Below are 25,979 nucleotides of genomic sequence, written 5' to 3' on the forward strand. Positions count from 1 at the left end.
AGGCAGAGGCAAGGTGCCTACTGCTCCACCTGTTCAGGAAGTACATTTTCTCCACTTCCTACAGTTGGCCAGCTCTGCTGGCTGGTGCATGAGTGGGTAGAGCTGTGACCCAGCCTCCTCCTTGTCCCTCCATGCCTGGGAGTAGGGAAGGAGCAGTCACAGAATCAATCATAGAATCATAGAATATCAGGGTTGGAAGGGACCTCAGGAGATCATCTAGTCCAACCCCCTGCTCAAAGCAGGACCAACACCCACTAAATCATCCCAGCCAGGGCTTTATCAAACCTGATCTTAAAAACTTCAAAGGAAGGAGATTCCACCACCTCCCTAGGTAACACATTCCAGTGCTTCACCACCCTCCTAGTGAAAAGTTTTTCCTAATATCCAACCTAAACCTCCCCCACTGCAACTTGAGACCATTACTCCTCGTTCTGTCATCTGCTACCACTGAGAACAGTCTAGATCCATCCTCTTTGGAACCCCCTTTCAGGTAGTTGAAAGCAACTATCAAATCCCCCCTCAGTCTTCTCTTCTGCAAACTAAACAATCCCAGTTCCCTCAGTCTCTTAGTCATGTGTTCCAGTCCCCTAATCATTTTTGTTGCCCTCCACTGGATGCTTTCCAATTTTTTCACATCCTTCTTGTAGTGTGGGGCCCAAAACTGGATACAGTACTCCAGATGAGGCCTCACCAATGTCAAATAGAGGGGAACGATCACGTCCCTCGATCTGCTGGCAATGCCCCTACTTATACATCCCAAAATGCCATTGGCCTTCTTGGCAACAAGAGCACACTGTTGACTCATATCCAGCTTCTCGTCCACTGTAACCCCAAGGTCCTTTTCTACAGAACTGCTGCCTAGCCATTTGGTCCCTAGTCTGTAGCGGTGCATGGGATTCTTCTGTCCTAAGTGCAGCACTCTGCACTTGTCCTTGTTGAACCTCATCAGATTTCTTTTGGCCCAATCCTCCAATTTGTCTAGGTCCCTCTGTATCCTATCCCTACCCTCCAGCATATCTACCTCTCCTCTCAGTTTAGTGTCATCTGCAAACTTGCTGAGGGTGCAATCCACACCATCCTCCAGATCATTAATGAAGATATTGGACAAAACCGACCCCAGGACCGACCCCTGGGGCACTTCACTTGTTACCGGCTGCCAACTAGACATGGAGCCATTGATCACTATCCGTGGAGCCCGACAATCTAGCTAGCTTTCTATCCACCTTATAGTCCATTCATCTAGCCCATACTTCTTTAACTTGCTGGCAAGAATACTGTGGGAGACAGTGTCAAAAGCTTTGCTAAAGTCAAGGAACAACACGTCCACTGCTTCCCCCTCAACCACAGAGCCAGTTATCTCATCATAGAAGGTAATTAGATTAGTCAGACATGACTTACCCTTGGTGAATCCATGCTGACCATTCCTGATCACTTTCCTCTCCTCTGAGTGCTTCCGAATTGATTCCTTGAGGACCTGCTCCATGATTTTTCCAGGGACTGAGGTGAGGTTGACTGGCCTGTAGTTCTCCAGATCATCCTCCTTCCCTTTTTTAAAGATGGGCACTACATTAGCCTTTTTCCAGTCATCCGGGACCTCCCCGATCGCCATGAGTTTTCAAAGATAATGGCCAACGGCTCTGCTCAGTCCCTGAGCTCCAAATAGCACTAGTACTGTAGTTGTGCCTGATGCTTACTCTTAGGACTATGCAGTGGGCACCTTTCTCCACCTTGCATGGTCTAGGTTTCTGCACACAGAATCAAGGAATCAGACAACAGCAACAAGTGTTCAGAGCACCAAGAGCACTCCTTTCAGCCTGCATCCTTGACCCAAAACCTCTCCCCGTATTTCTTCCAGCTTCAGCCACCATGATTTTAGCTGCTGCTTCAGGTTGCATCTCTCTCTTTGGCTTTCCCAGTTTTGTCCATTCTGCCCTCTCTCTCTCTCAATCTCTCTCTCTCTCACACACACACAAACACACACACCCCCAATACTCAGCAAAAGCTCCTTAGTGGGTTAACATACTCCTTTTTGTCTTAAGTAGGAGCTTATGCTTACAGTTATGTTAACTGAAGGGTGAGTTCACATCTATCTGTCTCAATGGAGTTTGAAGTCAACCCATAACAAGGTTTCACTCAGCTCATAATGTTACTCTAGAATGAGTAGGAACAAACTGAAGGCTAGATTTTACCTGGACTTTAGCTAAGTACGAAAAGAGGCAGCAGGGACAAGAAGCTTTAAACTGCTCATGTAAAGGATGGGCAAAGAGATACCACTCCCTTAACTTCCACACGGGGCAGTGAGGGGCAGAGACTAATTCTACCTTCCCGCCCTACACACCTTCTAGGGTACTTGTTTCATTGCTGTTGCCACGCTCCAGTGGGAATGCAATAAAAAGTCTTGTGTTACTGTATATGCCCAAGCCAATCACGTAGAGCTAGAGAAGTGCAATGTTAATGGAGCTTGGAATGTCAGGAGCCAAAATCCCTATAGCTGCTTGTTTAATGTATATATTTTTTAAAAAAATAAGCTATTTCCCAGGTGAAATTTATCACTGTTGAGTGATGCCAACTCCTATCAGACCCACTTATGTCAACATCATGCATTTACATGAAAAGGAAGTCAAGTGAAATTCCATGAGAATGAAGTTCACCTATTGTTCCAAAGGATTTAGAATAAACGACAAAGTAAAGAGCAATCACCGAACAGCTGAAAATGTCTGGAGATTCATGGCAGCGCTATACACAAAGAAAAGTAAACAAGCATGGCTTCATTACACAGTTCACTACATTCAGCAGCTGATATGCAATCCCTATTTCCTGGTCACATACAGTATCTCATCAGTGATTTCAGCCCAGAAAAGCCAATAAAATGAGAATGTATTTTGCCAAGGTGAAGTTTTTAAGAGTTACAATTTTAAGTTTCCTATTAGGGATAAGGTAAGGCTTATGGATGATATACTGATGTAGAAATCTGTTTAGACAGTAAGGGGTTTTTTTGGCTTTAGGCTGAAATCAGAAGCTTGGTGTAAAGAAAGATTGTTAAAGGTTTTGCAGTACATAAAATAAATCCAACTTATATTTTCAGAGAACCCTCTGGCTGTATTAGAGATGATGACAGTGACAATGAAAAAATTTTGCTTATATTATTTTCTCATTAACTTGAGTTTTAAAGGAAATCATATTAGTGCCTCCAGAGGATGAGCTATATGAACAAGGACTACAAATTTATCTGTGCATTAAGATAAATGCTATGGTAACAGGTTTGATTGCTGTGGATGCAATTTAAAATCCTATAGGGTGTATTATCCTGAGATAATCACACCCTTGAGTCCTTGTATATTTCATACCTCTAATCCTGTGGGGCTATGGCTACCAAATAATATCCCTTCCGCCTATCTCCAGATTGTCCTACTACAACTAAAAAGTATCTCTTTCAATTTTAAATAGAACACATCAGTTACGTAATTGTATTTTGATCACTATGAGCTGCAAGTTACTGTGTGGAAGCTGACATCTGGAAAATGTATGAAGAAAGATGGATCTACCCTATTCGATGGCAAAAAGTGGTTCAGCAACTCCCTCAATATGAAAAACATTTTTAATAAAATATTAGAATTCAACATGGGTCTTTGAAGTCAGATGTCATTTCTCTACCAGTGGTCAATATGTGGAATGAATAAATATCTCTGGTCTGACCAAGCCAGAGGGCCAAAGGTGGCTTTAAACCACTTTTATGCCACCTCCTCCCCCTGGCATCCTGGGGCCTTCCAGCTGCCAGTCTGGTCCATGGTGTAAAGTACAGCAGCCTCAAGGTTGCTCTGAACTACATTAACTGTCAATGATTTCAGGGCATCCAGGGATTGCTGGGGTGTAGAGATGCCTCTGGCCAACTTCTTTTCTTTTCCCCAGCCCCTTCTTTTCCAACTTCTTTTCACACATGCCCCACTCTGCCCATGACATGTCCCCTATGACAGGGCCTATCAGGGGCAGGTAGTGTAGGAATCAGTTATGCCAGCTCTGTGTCTGCTGATGACTTCCACACACAAGAATACCCAGCACGGGAGATACCTCCCAGTTTCTGCCCCTTTCTGCCTTTGTCTATGAATAATAATAACAATCTAAGAAACTGAGAGTTAATGGAGGTGTGTTCCCCAGTCAGGGACTGATCCATAACTCTGAGCACCTGTTAGAAGATTCTCTGCTTCCAAGAGTCCCTTAAAGTGTGGTTCTGTTCTGAAAAGTGACTCTGCACAAATAGCATTGCAGAATTTCATGTGTACTTCCACCCCGGCATATCCAAATTAATTCTGCTCAGTTTACAGATAAAATGCATTGGTGGTGGTGTGCACGCCTAATTATGAACTTAGCGTTATATCTGAAAGCCAGCCAGTGCTCTTTCTGTCTCTTGTATCATTAGCAATAAAGATTCTGGAACTTAGCTGACAGTTCTGTTGTTGATGCATGGGGTCATCTCTCTCTTAAAGCCTGATCCATCCCCTACTGAAGTCAATGTGAGTCCTTCCACTGGATTCAATGGGAGCTAAATCTCTCCCTTAGCGGTGTAGGTTCTGCAATGCTAACATGAGTTCCCACCAGCAAAACCTGTTAGTCACTAACTCAGAAGACTTGACTCTCAGTACAATATGTGGGTAACAAAATTGTTGAGTTAGCAGGTAGTATATTTGCTAACATTTTTCCCAGTACACTATAATGTTATATAAAGGATTTTTTTTCTTCATTTTGTATAGATTAAAAAATGGGATTCATTCAAATTCATCTCAAATAAAATGTTTATAGAAGTCATGTTTGTAGCCCCCATGAAAAAAAATGAGCTTGAAAGAGAATTGTCATGGTGCATACATGACAGCTGTTCTCACATCTCCCATTTTCCCCATCTCCAAGTTTCATTGATCTATTAAATGAGGTTTGCAGGTTAAAGGAATTCTTTTTTACATACCAGGTATATTTTGCTCTTTACAACAAAGTAAATAGCACTTGTGGGAAGTGTACATGAAATACTGATACCTGTTCTACCTGTGAAAGAGCTGCTGTGTGTAACAGAAAGAATGCTACATGATGTGGTAGTTATTATAGCAACCACACATTTTAGCTGGTTACAGCTATAAATAGTTCTGTAACAGATCTTGCAGCTCATTACTCAGTGCAGATATTGTTGACCTGAGGTAGCTTTATTGACCTTTTATGCCATCTTTTCCTATTTTTGTTCTTGAGTATGAAGTAGTTGGATGCAGAGGCTTCTACATAGTTCTTAAATACCACGTTCACTTCTCTGTGTCTACAAAATTTGTAAATCCTTGCCTTTAATAAATTAAAGGGTGCCAGGCACCAGGACCCAGTCTTCCCCAGTTCATTTTGATCTCTCTTCACAGCCTTCATTGACTGAATTTTCAGTATTTGTTTTGATCTATTGCTCATTTCAACTGGGAGAGGGAATATTTTATTTTCCACATCACCATATAGTTTTCCACTTATGCTTATTCCATTATTATTGCAAACTCATGAAATTATTCCTTAATGTCCTTCAAGCTTTGCAACTAAAGATTAATCACATCTCACTCTCACTGGTTAAGTTTGCAAACAAGACACAAAGTTGGCAAAAGCAATAACTTTGCACATAGTGAAAAAAGGAACGTGTTAGGTATAAACTTCTACTTTTTTTTTTTTAGCCAAAATCTCTCTTCTCCACTTTTTCATTACTTTCTTCATGGTGGACAGAGGGTCAAGACTAATCGTATTCTAGATTTCAGGCTTTATACTTTGTTCTATGTCAGCTTTATACTATCATCAGTTCTTTTTTTCCCACTAAAGTCCAACATCAAACCAAAAATCATTTTTTCATCTATTGTAGTCTGAGTCAGGAGACCTTTACACATTTTAGTGAATAACTGGATAATGCTATAACAGGATCTCCTAAGTAGATGAAGGTGACGGATTGTCGTAGCTTTTCAAACCAGAAAAGGAGAGATGGGTCACCAGAACCTTCAAACATTCACATGGGCCAGCAGAATGCTGCAAACCTCATTTGGACAAATTACATATGGGAACTAAGGAACAAATCAATTATCATCCTTGGTGGATTCAGTTCTTTTATTTGTAGTGTTCATAATCCCAACCTCCAGTATTCTACTTCTGATTTTGAGCAGTTTTACATTTTGAAGAAGTCCTTTTAATTGTAAGAAGTAACTTCCACATAAAGTGCTGCTGCTAATGCATTATAAACTTGGATTAGCTTAATTAGAGACTTCAGAACAAATTAATGATGTTTTAAGCACTCAAAACAAGCTAATTATTTTGTATCATATCATTGTTGCTGACATTCCACAGTCCTGGGTTTCTATAAGGTAAATATTCAATACAGTGCATGGGAGGTTTGATTATGTTGCTTCAAAATGCCTACTTCCTATATGCAATAATCATTGCATACACATTGTTGGTCTACTTAATCCATAATTCAGTATTATTTGAAATGTTGCACCATGATGCATTTGGGACAAAGTTATTAATATGATGGCATCATAAAGCAAAGTTCTGATAATTTTTCTGTAATACTATTTCAGAAATGTTTTGCAATTTCAGAATTTAAATTTATGCCCTTCACTTTCTTACTACCAGCTTGTGTATATGTGTTTAACAATATATGTTCAATACTGTTAAATTAATAAAAATGAATATATATGACCTGATCTTCCAAGATGCTGAGCTCTCTCAGCTCCTCCTAATGCATCACTTTCCATTGATCCATGTATTGCAACTCCATTGATGCATTAACTCTCATTCATACATTAGATACTGACCTGGAAGTCAATAGGAGTTGAGAGTACCCAGCACTTTGAAGGACCAAGCCCACAAAGTCCATATTTATTTTCACAGCATATTTATGGTATTGATCCAGCAACTTTCCCTGCTTGGGCAGACCCCATTGACTTGAACAGGGGATTTTCATGGAAACAGTTGCCTGGGGCCTATGTGAGCATGTCATGTAAATACCTTATGTAATGAAATATCTTCTATTTAGGTGGGTGCAAGGATTTCTGGCATCTTATTCTGATAAACTGTTCTACTTTCTCTGTTTTTCTCTGCTTCTCTTTGTATGTTGTTTATTTCTTCTTTACAATCATCTCTTCTCTTTTTTAATTCCTATGTTCTACTTTTCGTTTTCTAAACTTTTCATTTTTATGGCTCCTCAGATTATGGGTTCTCCTCATTCCTTCACACAAAGGGGCTCAAACACATACCCATGCACAATCCCTAGGAAAGGATTTCATTGGTGTGTTAGCAATTAGCGACCTGATATATGCTGACATGCCATCTCTTTTATTGCCACTGGATATGATTTTTCTTAGATAACTGATTTTCATTAAAAGATTTTGGATATATAAATGGAGTCTGACAAACTTTCAACTCTGCCGTGAACTGGTGCATTGGCCCTTGTCCATCCTGAGTTTCCTGTGCTGTTACTTAATATATTCCTTGCAATGCTGGCTCCAAGAAAAAAACTCAGACTTTAAGGCCAGAAAAGAGCATCATGAACATCTAGTCTGTCCCCTAGCACATCACAGGCTACAGAACATCACTCACCCATTCCTATAAAAGGCCCATAACCTATGATAACAAAACAAAAAAGAAAAATGTACACATTTATCTCCAGCTACAAATACAAATGGCTGACAGAGTGCAGCTGCAGTCCTATTAAGCATGCATTTAGGTTCTACCCCTGGTTATTGTCAAACCAAAGATTATTAAGCCTCATTTAAGAGTTAGTGCCTTTAAAAGAATTCTTCTGAATGGAAGAATTTGTCTTAAATGAGGGCCTCTTAAACTGAAATTTAGATTGACAGATTTCAGCTCTGCAGTGACCTGGCTCTGGCCCTTTTCCATCTTGAATTTCCTGCGGTATCATCTTATCTCATCATGGCATGGTAATGCTAGCTCCATAAGAAACCTTCCATAGAAAATGAGAGTTCATCCATCTGTCTCTTCCTGAAAATACTCATGAATAATGATACATCACATCACTAGTCAGTAAAAAAGAAAACAGCTATTCCAGAAATGGGATTTTGATTTAAGTTTGGTATTGGGCACTTCCTTCAGGCTGGATTGTCCCAAGCCCTTACAGGAAGACTAAGGAGGCAGTCACAAAGATACCTTTTTCCCATTCCCATGCAACAGCAGAGTACAATTGCAGTTTTTGTGCATGGAGGCATGCAGGGACCATTCCCTCTATCCGTCAGAGGATTTCCAGAAAAGCCCAGTCTCTCCCAAAGTTCCCTCAGAGGAGATGCAATTTTATACCATTCTGCAAGAAAGTTAATCATGGGGTGGGTAGGAGAGGCAGCATATGTATGTATTTTACCTGGTTTAAAGTTTTCTTCTGATATTCCCAATATATGACCTTTCTGCCATTGAATTTTTTGTCTTGTCCTGTATATTTTTATCACAAAACAAACACTGACCTGCATTTACTATCCAGGCATAAATATTTCCTGTTCCACAAAACCAGCTTTGCAGCCAGCCCCAGTATATCTGCAGATGAAGCAATTACACCTTCTAAGCCTCTGATTGGAATTGTGAGCCCAAGAGAACACTATGAGTTAAATATCTGCTTATTACGATTGCACATTTCACATGATAGAGGTGATTTTTGTATTATGTTCTGGTACAGCATTCTCCACTGTAGAAAAGTCTCTAATAAATATCATATTCAGTAAGATTTGAAAACCATTCCTGTGAATGATAAACCTTACTTCATATAATCTATTTGATGATATGTGAGCGTTTGATATGACACTATATAGACCAGCGGTGAATATAGCCCATTTGTTACCCCAGCATCTGCATCATGTTAAATATCTTGATTAGAATTAAGCACATTTTTGGGATAGGTCATAATTAAGTTTAGTCAAAAATTTTCTACTGAAATGGGGAGGGAAGGATAACTCAGTGGTTTGAACATTGGCTTGCTAAACCCAGGGTTGTGAGTTCAATCCTTAAGGGGGCCATTTAGGGATCTGGGGCAAAAATTGGGGATTGGTCCTACTTTGAGCAGGAGGTTGGACTAGATGACCTCCTGAGGTCTCTTCCAACCCTGATATTCTATGATTCTTTTCAACAGAAAATTGGGTTTTCAACTAAATGAAAATTATAACAAAGTATCTACTTTCCGCAATTTTTATTATTATTTTTTATTGGGAAACTAAAAACCTGCAAATCAGAAATTCTCACTGGACCCAGAAAGTTTGCAGGCCAGCTGGCAAAGAGCACAGCTACAGGTGGGCTAGCCAGCCATAAAGAGAAACTACATGCAGTGAAGCAGCTATGTACCAGCTGTTGGGGGAAGAGGAAGATGAAGAGCAGGAGATTTGGGCTGGGTGGGGAGGCTTCAGAATCACACCAGGAAAGCCAACTTTGCCACAGAAAAATTCCAAAACATGGGGGAAGCACTGCAACACTTGTGTCAAAGCAGTTCTTTCCAATGTGCCAGATTAATGCCAGATGATACAATTAATATACCATCCAGTGCTTTTAAATTTAAAGATCAGATGGCTTCAAAACAAATCCTTGGATCTGAACATTTCCAGACTTCGGGGAAGTTTGGATCCAGGACTGAACTATATACCACTTGGGACCATTTCTAATTAAAAAAGGTATTCAGAGACATGATATTATTTGTAAAAATAGACATTGTTGGGACAACAGAACTTTATTCATGCTAAGTGCTCCAAGTAATACCAAGGAAACATCAGTAGAGCCCTGATCATGTCTACATCGCTGAGGTCTGTTGGATTTGTTTTAATATTTGTCTTTCAATTATCACCTTTCCAAAGAGAAAAACAGTTGAAGAGGTCAAAAGAGAATACTGATATACTCTGAATTAAATGGACTTGATTCTGATCCATACCCATTTCACACTGGTGTAACACCACTAACGTTACATGTGTCACTCCTGATTTACGTTGGTGTAAGAGAGATTAGAATCAAGCCCTATGTATGTTTTTTCTATTCTATCTGTAACCATGTCCAATGAAGGAGAACTTGCAGCTGCTCCTGCTGCTGCTTTCTGTGATCTGATCCTAATGACTTTCTCCACAGCCTTCTTCAGGAAAAGCAATCTGTTTGTTGATTCTCATTGCCAACTTCAGAACAATCATTTTGGCACCGTGCTATAATAAAAAGATACCCTTCTTGCCTCTTTTCTGCACCTCATCTGTTCCAAAATGCACAGCACAAAAGTGAGCTGTGTTTTAAAAATCCAAACTGCAAACATGTCAAAAAGTAACGTTTGATCTGTACTAAACATAAAGGTACATTTGCTCATTTCACTGCAACCTACAATGTTGCAATTACTGCAACATGGTATAAAAGAGGAAAGAAGGAATCAAATGGTGAGGCAGAGAGTGGAAGTGAAGGTAATGACTTAAGCTCTAAGAGAATAAGTACTAAACCTGAGAGTGCATGCTGCAGACTTTTAGGAGGAGAAAAAAAAAAGGAGGAAGACATAGAGGTCAAGTTCTCTGAACGTAAAAAAGGAATAGCTGCAACTTGGGCAGTAGAGATGGGGGAGAAAAAGGAAAGTGAATGTTTGAATAGAGACTGAGAGTGGCTGGGTCATTACACATATTGAATCTATTTCCCCATGCTAAGTATCCTCACTCCTTCTTGTCAACTGTCTAAGTGGGCCATCTTGATTATCACTACAAAAGTTTTTTTCTCCTGCTGATAATAGCTCATCTTAATTAATTAGCCCCTTACTCCACCTTTTCATGTTCTCTGTACGTGTATATATATATCTTCTTACTGTATGTTCCATTCTATGCATCCGATGAAGTGGGCTGTAGCCCACGAAAGCTTATACTCAAATAAATTTGTTAGTCTCTAGGGTGCCACAAGTACTCCTGTTCTTCTTAAAGTTAAACAAATTCCCCCCTTGTCTTCAGTAAAAAAGGCTTCATAAATTCAATCATCTCAAATATCCACTGGGAGGCAACAGGGGCTAGTGGATAGCGCATTGGCTCATGAGCCAGAAAACCTGAGCTCTATTCCCAGGTCAGCCACTGGCCTGCTGTGTGGCCTAGATAAGTCACTTGTTTCCCTTCTAGCCCTTTGTTTGTCTTGTCTATTTACTCTGTAAACTTTTCAGGGGATGACTGTCTCTCACTATGTGTTTGTACAACATAAATCTCAGTTGGGACCGCTAGGTGCTATCATAATATCAGGTGCTGTGGTTTAGTCATCCTTGAAATGAGATCTGTTTGAACTATTAGTTATGAATAAAATTCAATACAAATGTATCCCCTTTGGAGGCTAGGGTACTGCTCACAAACCAGTCCTGATTTCCGAGAAACAGTTGTAGGATTCACCAAATGATTTACATCCTGTTTTGTGAAATGCTTCTTAGAATAGTGAGTGTTTTAAATAGTTATTATTCTTTTTGTGTCTAAGTCACATGGCATTTTTTCTGTTCCTTGATTGGATAACTGAACAGGAGAATAATTAATAGAATTTTTGGCTGAATAACCAGTCATACTAACCTTCTTGACATCATGGTTTTAACAAATGTTTTATGCATACCTACCCTGTACCCAAATACTCAAGAGTAACATATAATGTCACACCATAATTCATAGGGACCTGAACTCCATGTCTTTTATTCATGGAAACATTCCAAAATGTGTTTTTAACTATTCATCCCGTTCTAATTGACACTTACCATAAAGATGGAGCTGGTTACATTCCAAATTCTGGCACAGTAAGAAGAAAAGCTTGAAATAAGCACCTAGGTTGTCTTCTTCTGCACAAAAACATTCAGATGTGGAAAAAATAAGTAAAAACTTTCTATATTTTAACTCAGTTTATGTTAACTGTGGTGATGAAGGAGAGATTAGTGGCTGAAATGGGGGAAATGAGTGTGGAGTCTCATCTGTGCAGAGCTTCAGGATCCACAGCAAATCCCAACCTCAAAATTATTGATCTCAGGTCATTTGCATGAAAGTCCAGCTCCTCCATGAGGCTTCCAGAGTTCCCTTCCTAGCTGGCAGCAAGGTGGATCATCAGCAGTGTCAATATTACCACTGGGGCCTCACTAAACCTGCACATCAATTCCCCCAAAGGTAGGGACAAGACCTGAATCAGAATTAATGCTTCACTGAGCTTTTAAACATGATGGTCTTGATTTTCCTGGAGAAGATGCCAGAGAGAGCAGTTACTTCCTAGATTTGTCCTGTTTACCAAACAACCTCAGACCCTGAGAAATATATTGTTCACATCAAGTGCCCTCAATATACAGAAAAGAGCATGTTGCATAAATTCTATTCTCTTCCTTTGTACCCCCTTGGCAAAATTGCCCCCACTAGCATCCACAAACCCTTCATTCTTCAACTGCTATTTAGAAGGTACCACAAGCTTGTATGAGAATGCCAACCAGGCAATGGAAGAAACCTGAACCATGGTGGGAGGATGAGTATGACAAGTCAGGAGGATCAACAGTGATACCTATTAAATGCTCTCCTAAGTCAACTGAATTGTTCCCACATGCTAAGAACATGAAGTAACGTTCTGTAGTTTTTCCTTCAGTTTTGAAGGGGAGAAATCCTATCATATTATTTCATTTATCAGAACATGATCTACATATATAGAGGTTTTTTTTTTAAATATTGAATGTTTCATTCCCTGCCTCCCACACAGAAAATTTCCTCCTTGACCGTTCTTTTTATCACAGTTTCTAGGACAAAATCAATAATTGATCATCCTTGTAATCTTTTGTGTGTGTGTTGTTCTAGGTAAAATTAAACCAGAGCAATTTCACACATTCCAGTAGGTGTTTTTTATCAATAGCGTATAAAAGATGAAAATCCAGCCAAGTAATTTTGTGATGTATCATATCCTGTTGTCCATTATAATGGTTTTGCCAGGTTTTTCTAATCTTCACAATTGTGCTTTATTACCCTCAAATTTGGTGCGAATAATTCTATTGTAGATAGCAATGTTTCCTGATGATATGAAGTGTTAATATTTATTATTAGATCTTCATAAATTATGTCCTCAGTCATTCATCATGCTCCATTTCCTGAGTTCAGGAGGTGATGAGGCATTGTTCTGAAAATTTCAGGAAGAAACGTTAAGGTATAGTGAAGAAATAAATGGTAACAACTGGCAAGATATAGTCTATATCCACATACAGTACTGTGTATTTATACACATATGAATTTTGAACCTCATTTGTTCATGTTTCTGACATATCAATAACCAAGGACAAGATTATAATGCTTTGTCGCTCAGTATTACTCACATAAAAAATATAAATTTTCATTAAACACAGTTAATGAAGGGTTTGTTAACCATCTTGAGGTAAAGCTGAGAGCTATCCACTGTACTAAGGACCAATTTCAAGAAAATTACTGCTGTTATAATACCCAAAATGAGTTGAAAAAGATTTTTCACCCCTTCAAGAAAAAAGTGTCACAGTATATGGGCCTATTAAAATTTAGCTACAAGATAGCTCTTGTGGAAAGGTAGTCATGTAATAATAATTACTACCAATTTCTGCATCAATCAAAATAAGATCAAGCTCCTCTAGGCTTACTATCAAGCGGTAGCCTCATAAAATTACTTACCGGTACTTATATTTAAGAATGAACATGTTAGTTGATGCTGCAGCAAAGTAGTTAATTAGAGTGGGTAATTATTTTGAGGAAATTACTGGCATAACTTAGTTGCCTGTCACAGGTGCTCAATTGCGGAGTCAATCAGTGATATGTAACTGGTATTTTTCCAATGATATGTTGAGCAGGAAACCACAGCAAAACTTCCATAAGATCACCATAACTGGATGCCAAAAGAATGAGGAGTACTTGTGGCACCTTAGAGACTAACAAATTTATTTGGGCATAAGCTTTCATGGGCTAAACCCCACTTCATCAGATGCATGCAGTGGAAAATACAGTAGGAATATATATATATATATATATACACACACACACACAGAGAACATGAAAAAATAGGTTTTGCCATACCAACTCTAAGGAGACTAATCAATTAAGGTGGGCTATTATCAGCAGGAGAAAAAAAACCTTTTGTAGTGATAATCAGGATGGCTCATTTCAAACAATTGACAAGAAGGTGTGAGTAACAGTAGGAGAAAAAAATTAGCATGGGGAAATAGGTTTTACTTTGTGTAATGACCCATCCACTCCCAGTCTTTATTCAAGCCTAATTTAATGGTGTCCAGTTTGCAAACTAATTCCAGTTCTAAATGTCTTTCTAACTGATATGCTTTAGCTCAGACAGAAATTATGGGTTTGATACAGAAATTACTACCTTAGGTTCTATGGCCAGTGTTATGCAGCAGGTCAGATTAAATGATCAGAATGAATCCTTCTGGCCTTAAAAATGTATTGATCTGTGAACATGGCCCCATATTTCTAGAACTGGTAAGAAAAATACAGGAGAAGCAGTCTTTGTTGATTATTATAATAAAATAGGATTTCTTTCTTTCTTATTATAATAAAATAGGATTAAAAATACACACCAAAATCTTCAGAAATGAGTTTGTAAAGTTAGGCTTCTAAGATAGGTAAGTAGGTTCCTATGGTCTGATTTGAGTCAATGGAAAGTGTAGAGCCATTAACTCAATGGCAGGTGTAGATGCTCTAAAAATCAGTCATTTAGTTAGGTGCTTAAGCATGAATTTAGGAACCTAATTTAAGACTCCTATTTTGAAAATCTTGGCTAAACTCAACTTGAAGGACAGACCTGTGCAGAGGATAGAAATTCCATTCTGTGAAGCATTTAAAATTTGCCTCTGTTCCAAATTGGAATGAAACCCCAAAATTTCAAAATTCTTCACAAAGGAAATTTCAGAAAAAAAAATAAATTGTTTTGGATAATGTTTTGATTTTATTTTGAGTTTTTATTTTTAATATAATACAATTTTTAAAAAAATTAACTGAAGTCACTCAAAAAAATGAAATTTTAATTTAAAAAAATGTTGAATTCTGATGTTTTTACATCGTTGGAAATCTTTTTCCTGTTTTAACTCCTACATTAAATTTTGGCAAAATCTACATGATTTCACAAGGCATTTCACTTTTGACAGAACTGCATTTTCAAGTGGAAAATGGCTCTGTCAAAAGTTTTTCCAACCAGATCTAATGAAGGGATTAAACTCCGCCTAGTCAGTACAATGGGAATTACCAATTTAACACAACATATTGTTTCTGTCTGTCTAAAGAGCAAGAATGGGGAAGAGGAGGGAGAGATGACAGAGTAGGTTGAAGAACGGCAGGAGAAGGAAGGAGGAAAAAATTATCTCTGTATTATGGAGGAGTACAGGACGATATTAATGCATAAGCGAATGAGGCACACGCATAGGGCTTAAATTCAGAGGAAAGGGAAACCCCGAGAGGTGCTGTCACCCTGTACGCAAGGTTACAACACCACTCACTCAATTTTGACCCTGCCACCCCTCCATCATAATGGTGGTCAGGCCAAACCTGAGCAGCGCTGCAACCCTGTGCTCACTTAGGGCCAGTGATAGGTTAATCCCACCCTAGAGGCCTGTTTCTATAAAGTTTTCATTGCCATAAATTTAGGGTGATCACTCTGTCGATGAAAGGGGAAGCCATGTGAGCTGTCAATAAATACTTTAGTGTCCCTATACACTTTCCCATGATTTGTTTCTCCAATGTGCAGTCTAAAACTATATTCTTCTGATACTGTTCAGAGTTTACCCTTATACTCAGTCTTCCTCTACTTTTCTCTGACTGATGTACATCAGTTGCTATGGAAACCATGATGCCATTGGCATGGCGGGCTTCACGATGTCCACTTGTGCAGCAGAAAGTCATCTGATGAAAGGGTTTCTCCTGTATACTATGCTGAGTGGAATACAGGCACTCATGCCATGTTATTCATGACCACATACATATAACGTACATCAGTAGTGATCCAAAATCTGGCCCTCCAGTCTCAAAACTATGGCTGTCCATTTGCACTGACTATCAACTGGAGATGTGTTCCTTGTGTCAGGCCCTGCAATCTCTAAATAGAAGCGTCTGAATCAAGCACATTGCTGCAGGCAGCACCTCCTCAACTACCTCACAAAACTGTCCCAGCAAACCCAGGAGCAACAATGCTGTGAGCCAGCTGTTGTCCTTTATTTACTGCAGTTGCTCAGCAGCGCCTCTGCTGGCTTCCTATAGTACTGTAGTGGAGGGAGAAGAGAATAGCTTTGGCTGCTTGATTGTCTACATTCCTGCCAGAATGGGAGAGCTACAGGGATAGCAGGACAGGAGCTGAACTAAGCCGATGAGAGCACTTAACAACGGAGGTCTGTCTTCCCCAGCAGTCGCCAAGGAGAGGGGGAACAGAGGATAAGCTGAGAAATAACAACCCAGTCCGGCTCCCTGATTCTCTGCCCCGGCCAGCTGGGGACCGCTAGAGTACAGCAAGCTCCAGCTACTCCAATTCCCCACCTTAGAAAATATCCCTCTCTGCTCTCACTGTACCAGGATGTGAGGAGGGAAGCTTAGGAGCCAGCCACACCAGCACCGTGTCCACTGGTGAAATCCCCATCTGGCGATCTGTGGGTGGTCCCTGCCAGGTCCACCCTTACGCAGACTCAAACTACGCAGCGGCGTCGGGCAATTTCCCAAATCTCCTGGTGCCCGACGCAGCTGCGTGCTGCTCCAGCAGCCAGCCCGATCCCCCAGCCGCCTGAGCCAACCAGGAAAGCTGCCCCCGCCCCTGCTCCGCGCCCGCCTCGCTTCTCCCCACCCCTTCCCCTGAGCTACAGCCTGCGGGGCTGCAGCAGGGGTCGCGCGCGCCCTGCACTCACCGGGCGGCGGGAAGTGCAGCGACCCCGCCCCAGCCCGCTCCGCCAGTGGGTGCTGGGGCCCCTCCCGCTTCTTCCAAGTCCCAAGGCTGGGAGCCACTGGAGCAGAGCAGAGCAGGCTGGGGCGGGGCGGGGGTCGGGCCCATCCAGCAATCCCTGGGCGGCGGGAAGTGGAGCGAGCCAGCCCCAACCCCTCTGCTCTCCCGGCTTGTGCTGGGGAGGAGGGGGCGGTTTCCCCCCTGACCTCCAAGCCTGCTCCGCAAAGGCCTGGGGCTGCCCCCCCCGCCCCCGCGAAGGCCTGGGGCACCAAAATGTCTAGGGACGGCCCTGGTTCCTGTGCCCTTAGTGCCATCTGCCAGCCAAAAAGTGCAGGGCAGGGAATCTGCTCCAAGTTATTGACTGTGGCTCTTCGACCTTTTTGAAACAATATGTTTCGCTTTCAAGCTAAGAAATGCAGACAGCGCTGCTCTACACACACCTTGCCCAGTCAAACCAGGCTAATAGTTGTTCAGTGTATATCTTTTGGGGCTTAGTGCATATTTATGGGCATCTTTAACTGCTTCTGCAATCTAAATATGAATGTCCTCAACTGTATGAGTGTAAAGCACCTGCTCCTGTTCCCACTAACATCAATTAAAATACCTCTTGAAGTCCGTGGGGGAAAGACTCAGCCCATAATGTGCATAAACTGGACAGCAGTACGCTTCTCTTGAGCACAGGCTTAAATACATTGCTGCTGAGTCCTCTCTTTGTTTTGTAGTCAGCTCATTATCTGACATCTCTTAGAGGAAACACTGTTCATTGACATGAATTTCCTCTCCCAGAGACATGCTTTTCTATGCAGGCATCTCATAAGTTAATGTAACTCATTTCAGTTGAACATTTCCTGAACAGCGTGTTTATTTCAGAGAAGGAATATTTATTTGGGAACAGGAACATGCACTTATAAAGCAAGAAGAGTAAGACCTTTTAAATGCCTTGCCTGAAGCAATCCATCTCTTTAACATGTTTGCTCTTGAAACAAGTCTGCAAGGATTGTTTGTTATCATTTGCTGTTGGAGTTCTAGCCATTTAAGGGGCTTATTGGGCAAAACTGTGATCTTAGATCTACACATAGATCTACACAGAGTATTGAATGTTGCAATCCCAAACAAACAGCTAATCTGCTTGTGTTCTGCTATCCATCCCCCTCACAGCCAGATCTCCGGCATATTTGGCTGAAGCTCACTGACCTTCCTTACACAAGCACATAAATTCAGGTACAAACATAAATAGACTTTGTGTAGGTGATGAAGCTTCTTTGTAAATCCAACACCAAACTATGGGCTAAAATAGCACTTGCTTCCCATTTGCATCTTCTGTGAGGAGATTCTTAGGTATTAATTTCATGTATGTGTGGCCCTCGTTTCATCCCCTTTGTACAGATGTATTTCAGGCTAGCACAGAGCCCGCTTTCCTGGCGCACATTGGTGCAGCTTCCCTTCTTCATAGCCACTCTGCCCACTTATTTCGCCTGGGGACCTACTGAAGCTCTCTTCACGCATTTGTGACTGCCAATCAATTAAGAGATGTTGCTGGACCAAATTGGGATTTTCTTAAACCAAACTTTAACGACAGGTTGTATACAAGGAATACAAGTTTGTCTGAGTAAAGCATGAGTAAAGAATAAGGACCTCAGGATTTACTACAAGTACATAAACCCATGTGACCAAACTTCAATTAATTGATGTTTAGATGGGTCACCCAAATATATTCATTTCTTCACTTCCACCCTCGTTTTTTTGGTCCTGGGTGGAAAAAAAAATGTGCTCATGTAATTAGACACTCTATTAAAATTCAAACACATAAAGAGCAGAATTAAGAGTACATTGGTTACCACAATTCTGGCATTTCCTAGCTTCTTAGTGCTTCACTTTACAACCCTTAATAATGTTCTTTTCACATAGCTTTTTAGATGGATTATAGGTATTGATATATGTATGCAATACATTACAGCAAATCTTGGTAATATGTCCCAATTGCTTCTATACCAGAGGTTTTGCATAATTATGGTCCTTTGTCCTCCCAATTATATGTAGCAGGGTGCCTATCTATTATTTGATAAGCAATCTTTACCAGATATTGCACAGGAAAAAAAGAAATCCCAGGTTTAACAGCTCAAACAAAAATAAGATCAAAATAATTAGGTAAAGTCCTCTGCACATGCACTACATCCTAATTACCAGCATCTGATTTGAGCAGGTGGGTAGTGCAAAATCTCCCATGTTCAAGAGCATAAGTCTTCATCCCTACCTTTCCCTTCCTCCAATAGCCTTCACTAAGCTTCCCTTTATTTCTGTGCCATACATTGGGTCTTACCGCTCAGCATGGGATATGTCTTCTGCAGAGTAGCCAGCCCCAACAGCTTAGAAAAATCAAGGATCAGACCTCTTGAGGAAACAGTAAGAATACCGGTAATTTGTTAATAACGGATGGAAATAAATTGGGTGTCACTGTGTTCTGTTCATAAAGGGCTAGGCAGAAGGCCAGATTGTGTGCCTAGACAGAGGAGTAAGAGGAAGTAAGACAACATTTGAAGCCTGCACACAGACTACCTGGATCTTGGATCAGTGCACGCAAGATTAAAGGGGGTGTCGCATCTGCTCCTTCCTGCAGGTGGGAGGGAGTGATAGTGCCTTGTCTCTGCATTCCAGCATGCCAGCCCACAGACCTGGGCCAGTACAGGGAGGTGGGTAGTTATCTATGGTTGGCATAGCCCAGCAGGAAATTACTACCCCCCTGAACCAAGGGAGGAGCAGGGAAGCAATTCAATGATTTGCAGTTCCTTCTCTGCATGCTCCTGGACAGCACAGCAATGCACTGTGGGAGATAATATATCCCTAAATATTTAGGGGGGGAAAATCAATCCCTCAAAAGAATAAAATCACATATGGGGGCAAAGTTAGAGAGGATCTGAAAAGGTGTGCAAGTAGGGCGGTACCCGCCAGTACGTAGTACCGGCAAGAGATTTTTAGTGGGTACAGGGTACCGGAAAGACTTGGGGCTAGCCAGGGCTGTGCTCTACTCCTTAAAGGAGCAGAACGTGGCTCCAGAGGGCATTCATTCTTTAAATGGCTTTAACAGCACAATGCATATGTTAACAAACTTAAACAAAGGCTTTGTTTAAGTTTGTTAGCATACGTATTGTGCTGTTATGTTGGTCAGGAGTCATCAAGAGGGGAGGGATTGCAGGGTGGAAGGTGTTTAAACAGTGTTTTTTATTCTGTTTCACCCCATTGGTCTGAATTATCCATGACATCCATACTGCATCACATCAAGTCCAAATCATTAGAGGAATGCCTCCGCTTACACTGACCAGAGGATGTTTGGATTCTGATGTTAGCCCAGTTTTGCAGCCTTACAGATCAGGTGTTGTCCCCAGTGTACACAGAATTCTTCCTTGCAGCCAAACTAGTCTAACATGCATTTTGTTAACTGGAACTGGAGCAGCAAAACAACAAAAACAAATGCCTCATTTTCCAGCTTTGTGGGTGAGAGAACTATAAGTGAAATTATAATGCCGGACGCTGATGGCCTTAAACCAGCTGCCTCAGGAATCTGCCAAGAACTTTGCTGAAACTATTTTCCTCATCTTAGCAACGGAGCTAAGATTTATCACACATCTGCCCACCTTTATTTGAATGAAGCTCCTTCTCATCAGACTGCTCAGATATTGTCAGTTTCATCCAGAACAATTTAAAAACTTGGAACCTAATCCTGCAAACCTTTAATCATTTGATCAATTCCATTGAAGATAATGGGACAATTTGCATAACTATGGACCACTTTTGTGGACTGGTAAGAGTTTCAGGAGTTAAAGGAAGTTGAATCCCCCATTGAAATGCAATGTTTGGGTACAATACCATAAAGCAGTTTAGGATACAGTTGTACTTAAAATTTGTCTTTTAATAAGTCATAAATATGCTGAAATGGCTCCTCACCCAACTCCCATATTCCATATAAACAGATTGAATACTACATATGTGGGGAGAAAGTGACTAGTTAAGCATGTTGATGTTTCTATTTACAAAGGGGAGAGTTGGAGGGGACGGGGAGAGAGTAGAGGCCCCGGGGTGGGGGCAGGGCAGGGAGGAGTCACATGGAGGGTCACGTGGGGAGGTCACGTGCCCCCCCTTGTGTCCCTCCCATGAGTGCAGTACCAGCAAGAAATGATTTCTAATTGCATCACTGGATCTGAGATGAGGAAGAGAAGAAAAAAATGTTCTACCAAGCCCCCAGACTGGTGTTCTTCAGTTACAAACTGAACAAACGAGCTAAATTAGGTGCCACTGAAAAAATTACAAGCAGAGAGACAGGTAACATCTCCCCACTGACAAAATGGTAGTATTGGCATAGCAGCCCTTACACGACCCATTAGTTGCCATGCCTGGGGCTTGTGTTGAGGATAGAATCAGGGAACACCACATCCAGCTACCTTCTAGAACATGCCAAGCAATGAAAAATTGGAGGAAAAACCCTAGCAGCAAGGCTAATGCTCATGTGGGCATTTGTCATGGTGACACTGATGGTACTGAAAGTCTTATATTGTAATGATTGTTTTACAATAAAAATTACTCCAAATGCTAGGTCAGAAAATATGATTCAGTCCATCAAATCACTGTCAGCTGTAAATTAGGTTGACCATCCCTAGGCAATGTGGAACATAATTGGCTTTGCTCACTGCTTGTTTTATTTTTATCTGTTCTGTTCAAGCCAAAGTATTTGCTCACTTACTTTGGTGCAATCTGAGAGAAAGTTCACTGGCTCAAAGATTTACTCACTATTTACACCCAAGTTAAATGGGCATAATTTGGATCTGCATTTGTAAATTTTCTAGTGGGTATCTTTGGTTAAAATAAGCTACTTAGAACTAAATAAAATAATAACAAAACCTCTAACATATGAATTTGGTGGGAGTCTCCTGCTGAAACAACCTTTAAATTGCAAGTTGCTATGTTGTTGTTTGGACTACATGTTACGCAGCTGGAATTTGAGGGGAGGGGGAATCTTCTTGTTTCCTTTCTAATCCTTTCCATCTCACATTAGCTTCAAAATCTGTTGTAACTGATGAGGAGAGGGGAGAAAATACACATATCTAACTCCTTCCCCTTGTTAAGGACTGCTCCTTTTAACATCTGCAAGATGCAACATGACACCTTGACTTTCCACAAAGCTGTAATACACTATGGTAAGATTATGATGTTGCAATGGCTTGAAATAACCTTTGGTAGATTTTAATGGTCATGCAAGCCACTTGAAACCAGGACTGTCATTTCCATGAGTCGGCAACTTCTTTTAAGCCCCTGACCATATGTTGTGTTCCTTTTCTCTTTGCAGTATATGAGGCCAAGAGTTTGGAGACTATCTTTGTTTTCCTAGGTGCTCCCACACAATACTTCCAGGCCCTGCCCTGTCAGGGCACAATGACTCCTAAGGAGAAGAAATTCATAGAAAAAATTAATATAGCCTAGATAACTTCCATGAGTTGGGGGGGAGGATGATGTGTGTTACCCTGGACCCCACTGCTGATGCACCCACTGTTCCACTCACCTGCCCTGACTCCCCCTACCCCCAAACTAACTCTACAGCTTCTGGAGAGCCATCTTCAGGGTATGGGGAGCAAGGAACATGGATAAGGGAAGAGTGTGCAAGGAGTATCCCCCCATACATGCAGAGCTAAGGGGAGATATGATCTGACCTATATCTGTCTCAGCCCTCACACAGCACATTATACAAAATAATATGGGTGTGGATAATAGCCCATAGGAGTAAATTAAATTTTTTAAATACATTAGCAAAAATCAAATAATTCAAAAAGGATGGATGAACTGGAGATACAAGTCAGTTATTAAGAGAATAAAGAAGTAAAAATTCTTTATGAACTAGCTTTGTCTTAGTTTTACATACACTAGCAGATAGTGAAAACCTGAAGCCAGGAGCAAGAGGGTTTTTTTGCTAGAAAAATTAAGTGTGCATTAATGATCCAGATCTAGTGAGAATGTGCATTATTATGACTGCCACCATAGGCACAACTGTATGAAGCACACACAAACAAACAGAGTCATATACAAAGAAAGAAACCTGTTTTGAGGATACCTGCTTTATTCCATTCAGTGTTTTCTGATAGATTGGACTGGAAATGGAGCAACTGTCTGCTAAAACTGGAAGTCCAGCTCACACAGAAGCTGTTGCTTTCTCTTCCTCCCAGCGCTGGGAATAGTGTGTGACTAATTCCAAAAGGCTGCTGCTGCTCTGGGATCAGCCTTCTGAGCTTCTAAACCTAAATTGCTCTGCTAGCTATAACCTTCTGAGGGTAACTGACCAACCTCAGCACTGGGAGAACAGGACATGAAAGCGCCATCTGGGGGAGCCTGAAGGCTTTTGCAGCAAACTGGACCTAGCATGATAATTATGGTGCCGTTTGATATTCACCAGTATTTTCAGAGGTTGGAAAACCCATGTTCTCACTTTACAATTAAAATCAGCTTGCACAAAGCAGTACTCTGGTGTTTGTGGTATGTGTGTGGGCTCTTTCCTTACAGCTCTCTGCTTAGGGTCCTGCAACATAAATAGTTAGCCACCCACAAAGCTGGAAGTGTAAACAGTGACTGTTTAACAGTGTCAATATTGTTAATTATTTTTCTGCAAGAGCAGAAAGAAGGGGAAAACACAAAGATCATCAGGGTTTCTATATCTAAATTGTGTGTGTGTGTGTTAATGACTAATTTATTCCTCTGTACAAACAAATAGAAATGATGCAGTTTTAAAGATGTTCCAGCAAATATACATAGCAAACCCATAATTCATGGTGTGTTTGAGATTTTTGTAGTTTAGTACTATATTATTGCAAATATGTTTCAATTAGGTTTGCCATGATAAGGTTTTCATATGACTTTGTGTTTAGTATTCCAATGAAAGTCCTGTGGATTAGTGCCCCCTGAAATCTCTCTAAGCAGCTTTCCCTAAAACGAGCTTTATATGGATAATTTGTAAAACTGCATGAGATAAAACATTAATTATTGCTATAAAATAGAATTGCATTGTTTTGTGTAAGGCTAGTGTAATGTGCATTTTAAAAATTAATTATATGTTATTTAGAATGTTGATACATTAAAAAATATATAAAGAAATTTGAGAGGTGACACTGTTTTAAATTGTAAAATGAAAACCAGAATGCAAAAGCCTATATCCTTTTCTATTCTCTTTAATCAGTCCTGGTGGACCTAATTCTCCACTGCCTTGTATAATTATTTACACATGTGCAAGCTGAGTGTGAAATGCTGCCATTCTGACCCAGTAGTGCTCACCTGCTTTGCACAGGTGCAAGGCAGGGGAGAATTGGGAAGGTATGTGTGGCCATAGAATGTTGGCATTTTTGCAGTTCTGCTGCTTTCAGGAGTTTGCTTAATTTGGTTGTAGTTAAGCATACAGTTTCTGTGTGATTTTCAGTTATAGTTTTTTAACTGGACATTACTGAGCTGCAGGTCCTGTGTGTGAGTATAGGGACAGGGGATTTGATTTTGACCTCACACCACTGTAAATCAGAAGTAACTCTGCTGAAATGTGAAGTGGCTCTAATGTTAAACGGCAGGAAGGGAGATTGCATGTCCCAACAAAATAGCTGTCTGACCTTGCACATCCTCACAAATGAATGTATTTTACGTTATCAGTTTTTAACTAATTGACAAAAGGCTTCTGTCACGAAAGATAAAACTAACTGCCTGGATAAAGTTTAGTGGGTAGGAGACTGGACTTGGAGTTACAAGACCAGGGTTCTATTCCCAGTTCTGCCAATGAGCTCCTGTGGCACTTTGGTCAAGTCACTTCACTTCTCCGGGCTTCTGTTTCCCCTCTTCCCCTCCCGGCCTTCAACTGTCTTGTCTTTTTAGATAGTAGTCTTCAAGGCAGGGACCATTTCTTATAATGCAATTGCACAGAGCCTATCACAATAAGGCCCTGCTCTTAGTTGGGATTCCAGTGGTAAAAAAGTGACAAAAGACCTAAGCAGCTGTCATGGGCTGAAGCAGCTATACCTAAGCAGAGCCTAGCTAGAAACACAGCAGCACTGAAAAAATACCTGTCAGGGAGACACTATACAAGTGTAGAAGATATTCTGATAGTTAAATATTCATGTGGCTTTACTAGAGAAGTTGCTAAACTTAGGTCTCCTATATGGCACACTGGAAATTAACAAAATAACTGCTCTTGAAACTAATGAGCTTTGAGGTTCAAAAAACTTGTGAGAGACCAGAATCAGGCTCTGGGTGATCTCTTGTATGAATACAGTGCCAGAAATTTTTAGTACAAAAGAGGATGACCATATATGCACTCACATAGATATTTATTGAAATTGAAAGATTTCTGGGGTTAGGGATGGCCTTTCTTATTCCACGTTTATAAAGAACCTAGCACAACAGAACCCTGGTCCATAACTGGGGCACTTTGGCATTTCTATAATATACAATCAATCATCATGGCAAATCATTTTCTTGCTCCAAGCTGGCCTCTGCAGATGAGTGCTGCAGCTTGCCTGGTACAAGAGATAATTGCTGTAAATTAATTCACTCATTTTGTAAACCAGAACAAAAGCAGTTAATATAGCAGAATATAATGGACACTGAATTTTCCCAGTTCTACAACACATCTTCTGACTTGAAACAGAGCAGGTATTATTATTGTACCGGTTATAGTCTAGCAGGGGGAGATCAGGCCAGCCTATGTTGAGTAGCACCTCCATAATCAGTGAGCTATCTTGGTTCCTCAATCAGACTACTCAAGGAGTAAAGGGCTATTCAATGTGAGTAAGCATAGCTGAGTCTGCCCCAGAGTCCTTTCAAAATATAACAGATATCAATGATTGCTGACTGTTCAGATGACAGATATGATATATTTAAGCTCTTGTATTTTAAAATAATATCTGGTAATTTCATTTATGATTCCATTGTATGTTTTATTTACACTGTTCCTCAGCAGTGTGATTGCTAAACCTTTGACAGTGCAAGACATAGTATGTTATTTGATGCTTGGGCACTGTATACCCCACAAATTAATGAATTATATACAATTTATTCCTTGGATTTTGAGATTAGTT

At 40.6% G+C, this 25,979-nt stretch overlaps 1 protein-coding gene across 13 annotated transcripts in view; it reads right to left on the reverse strand.

Annotated features, from left to right (window-relative positions):
• Positions 1-25,979, reverse strand: part of LOC311525797 (uncharacterized protein) — a 59,312-nt gene that overhangs the window by 22,775 nt on the left and 10,558 nt on the right. Inside the window, exons 2-3 of one of the 13 annotated variants that reach the window (XM_084638153.1) lie at positions 11,729-11,809; positions 1,399-1,545 (exon numbers count right to left, since the gene is read on the reverse strand). The exons of 6 other annotated variants lie outside the window; for them this stretch is intronic. Coding sequence is in view for 2 of the 7 variants with exons in the window: in XM_084638150.1 (XP_084494276.1) it covers positions 16,853-16,995 (143 nt within the window). In the remaining 5 variants the exon portion in view is untranslated. Of the gene's footprint in view, positions 1-1,398; positions 1,546-11,728; positions 11,810-16,852; positions 17,024-25,979 lie in introns of those variants that run through there. 6 more of the 13 variants (XM_084638158.1, XM_084638156.1, XM_084638157.1 and 3 more) reach the window with 6 other exon arrangements.

Source organism: Lepidochelys olivacea (genome assembly GCF_965140295.1).
Source record: "Lepidochelys olivacea isolate rLepOli2 genome assembly, chromosome: 9".
NCBI lineage: Eukaryota > Metazoa > Chordata > Testudines > Cheloniidae > Lepidochelys > Lepidochelys olivacea.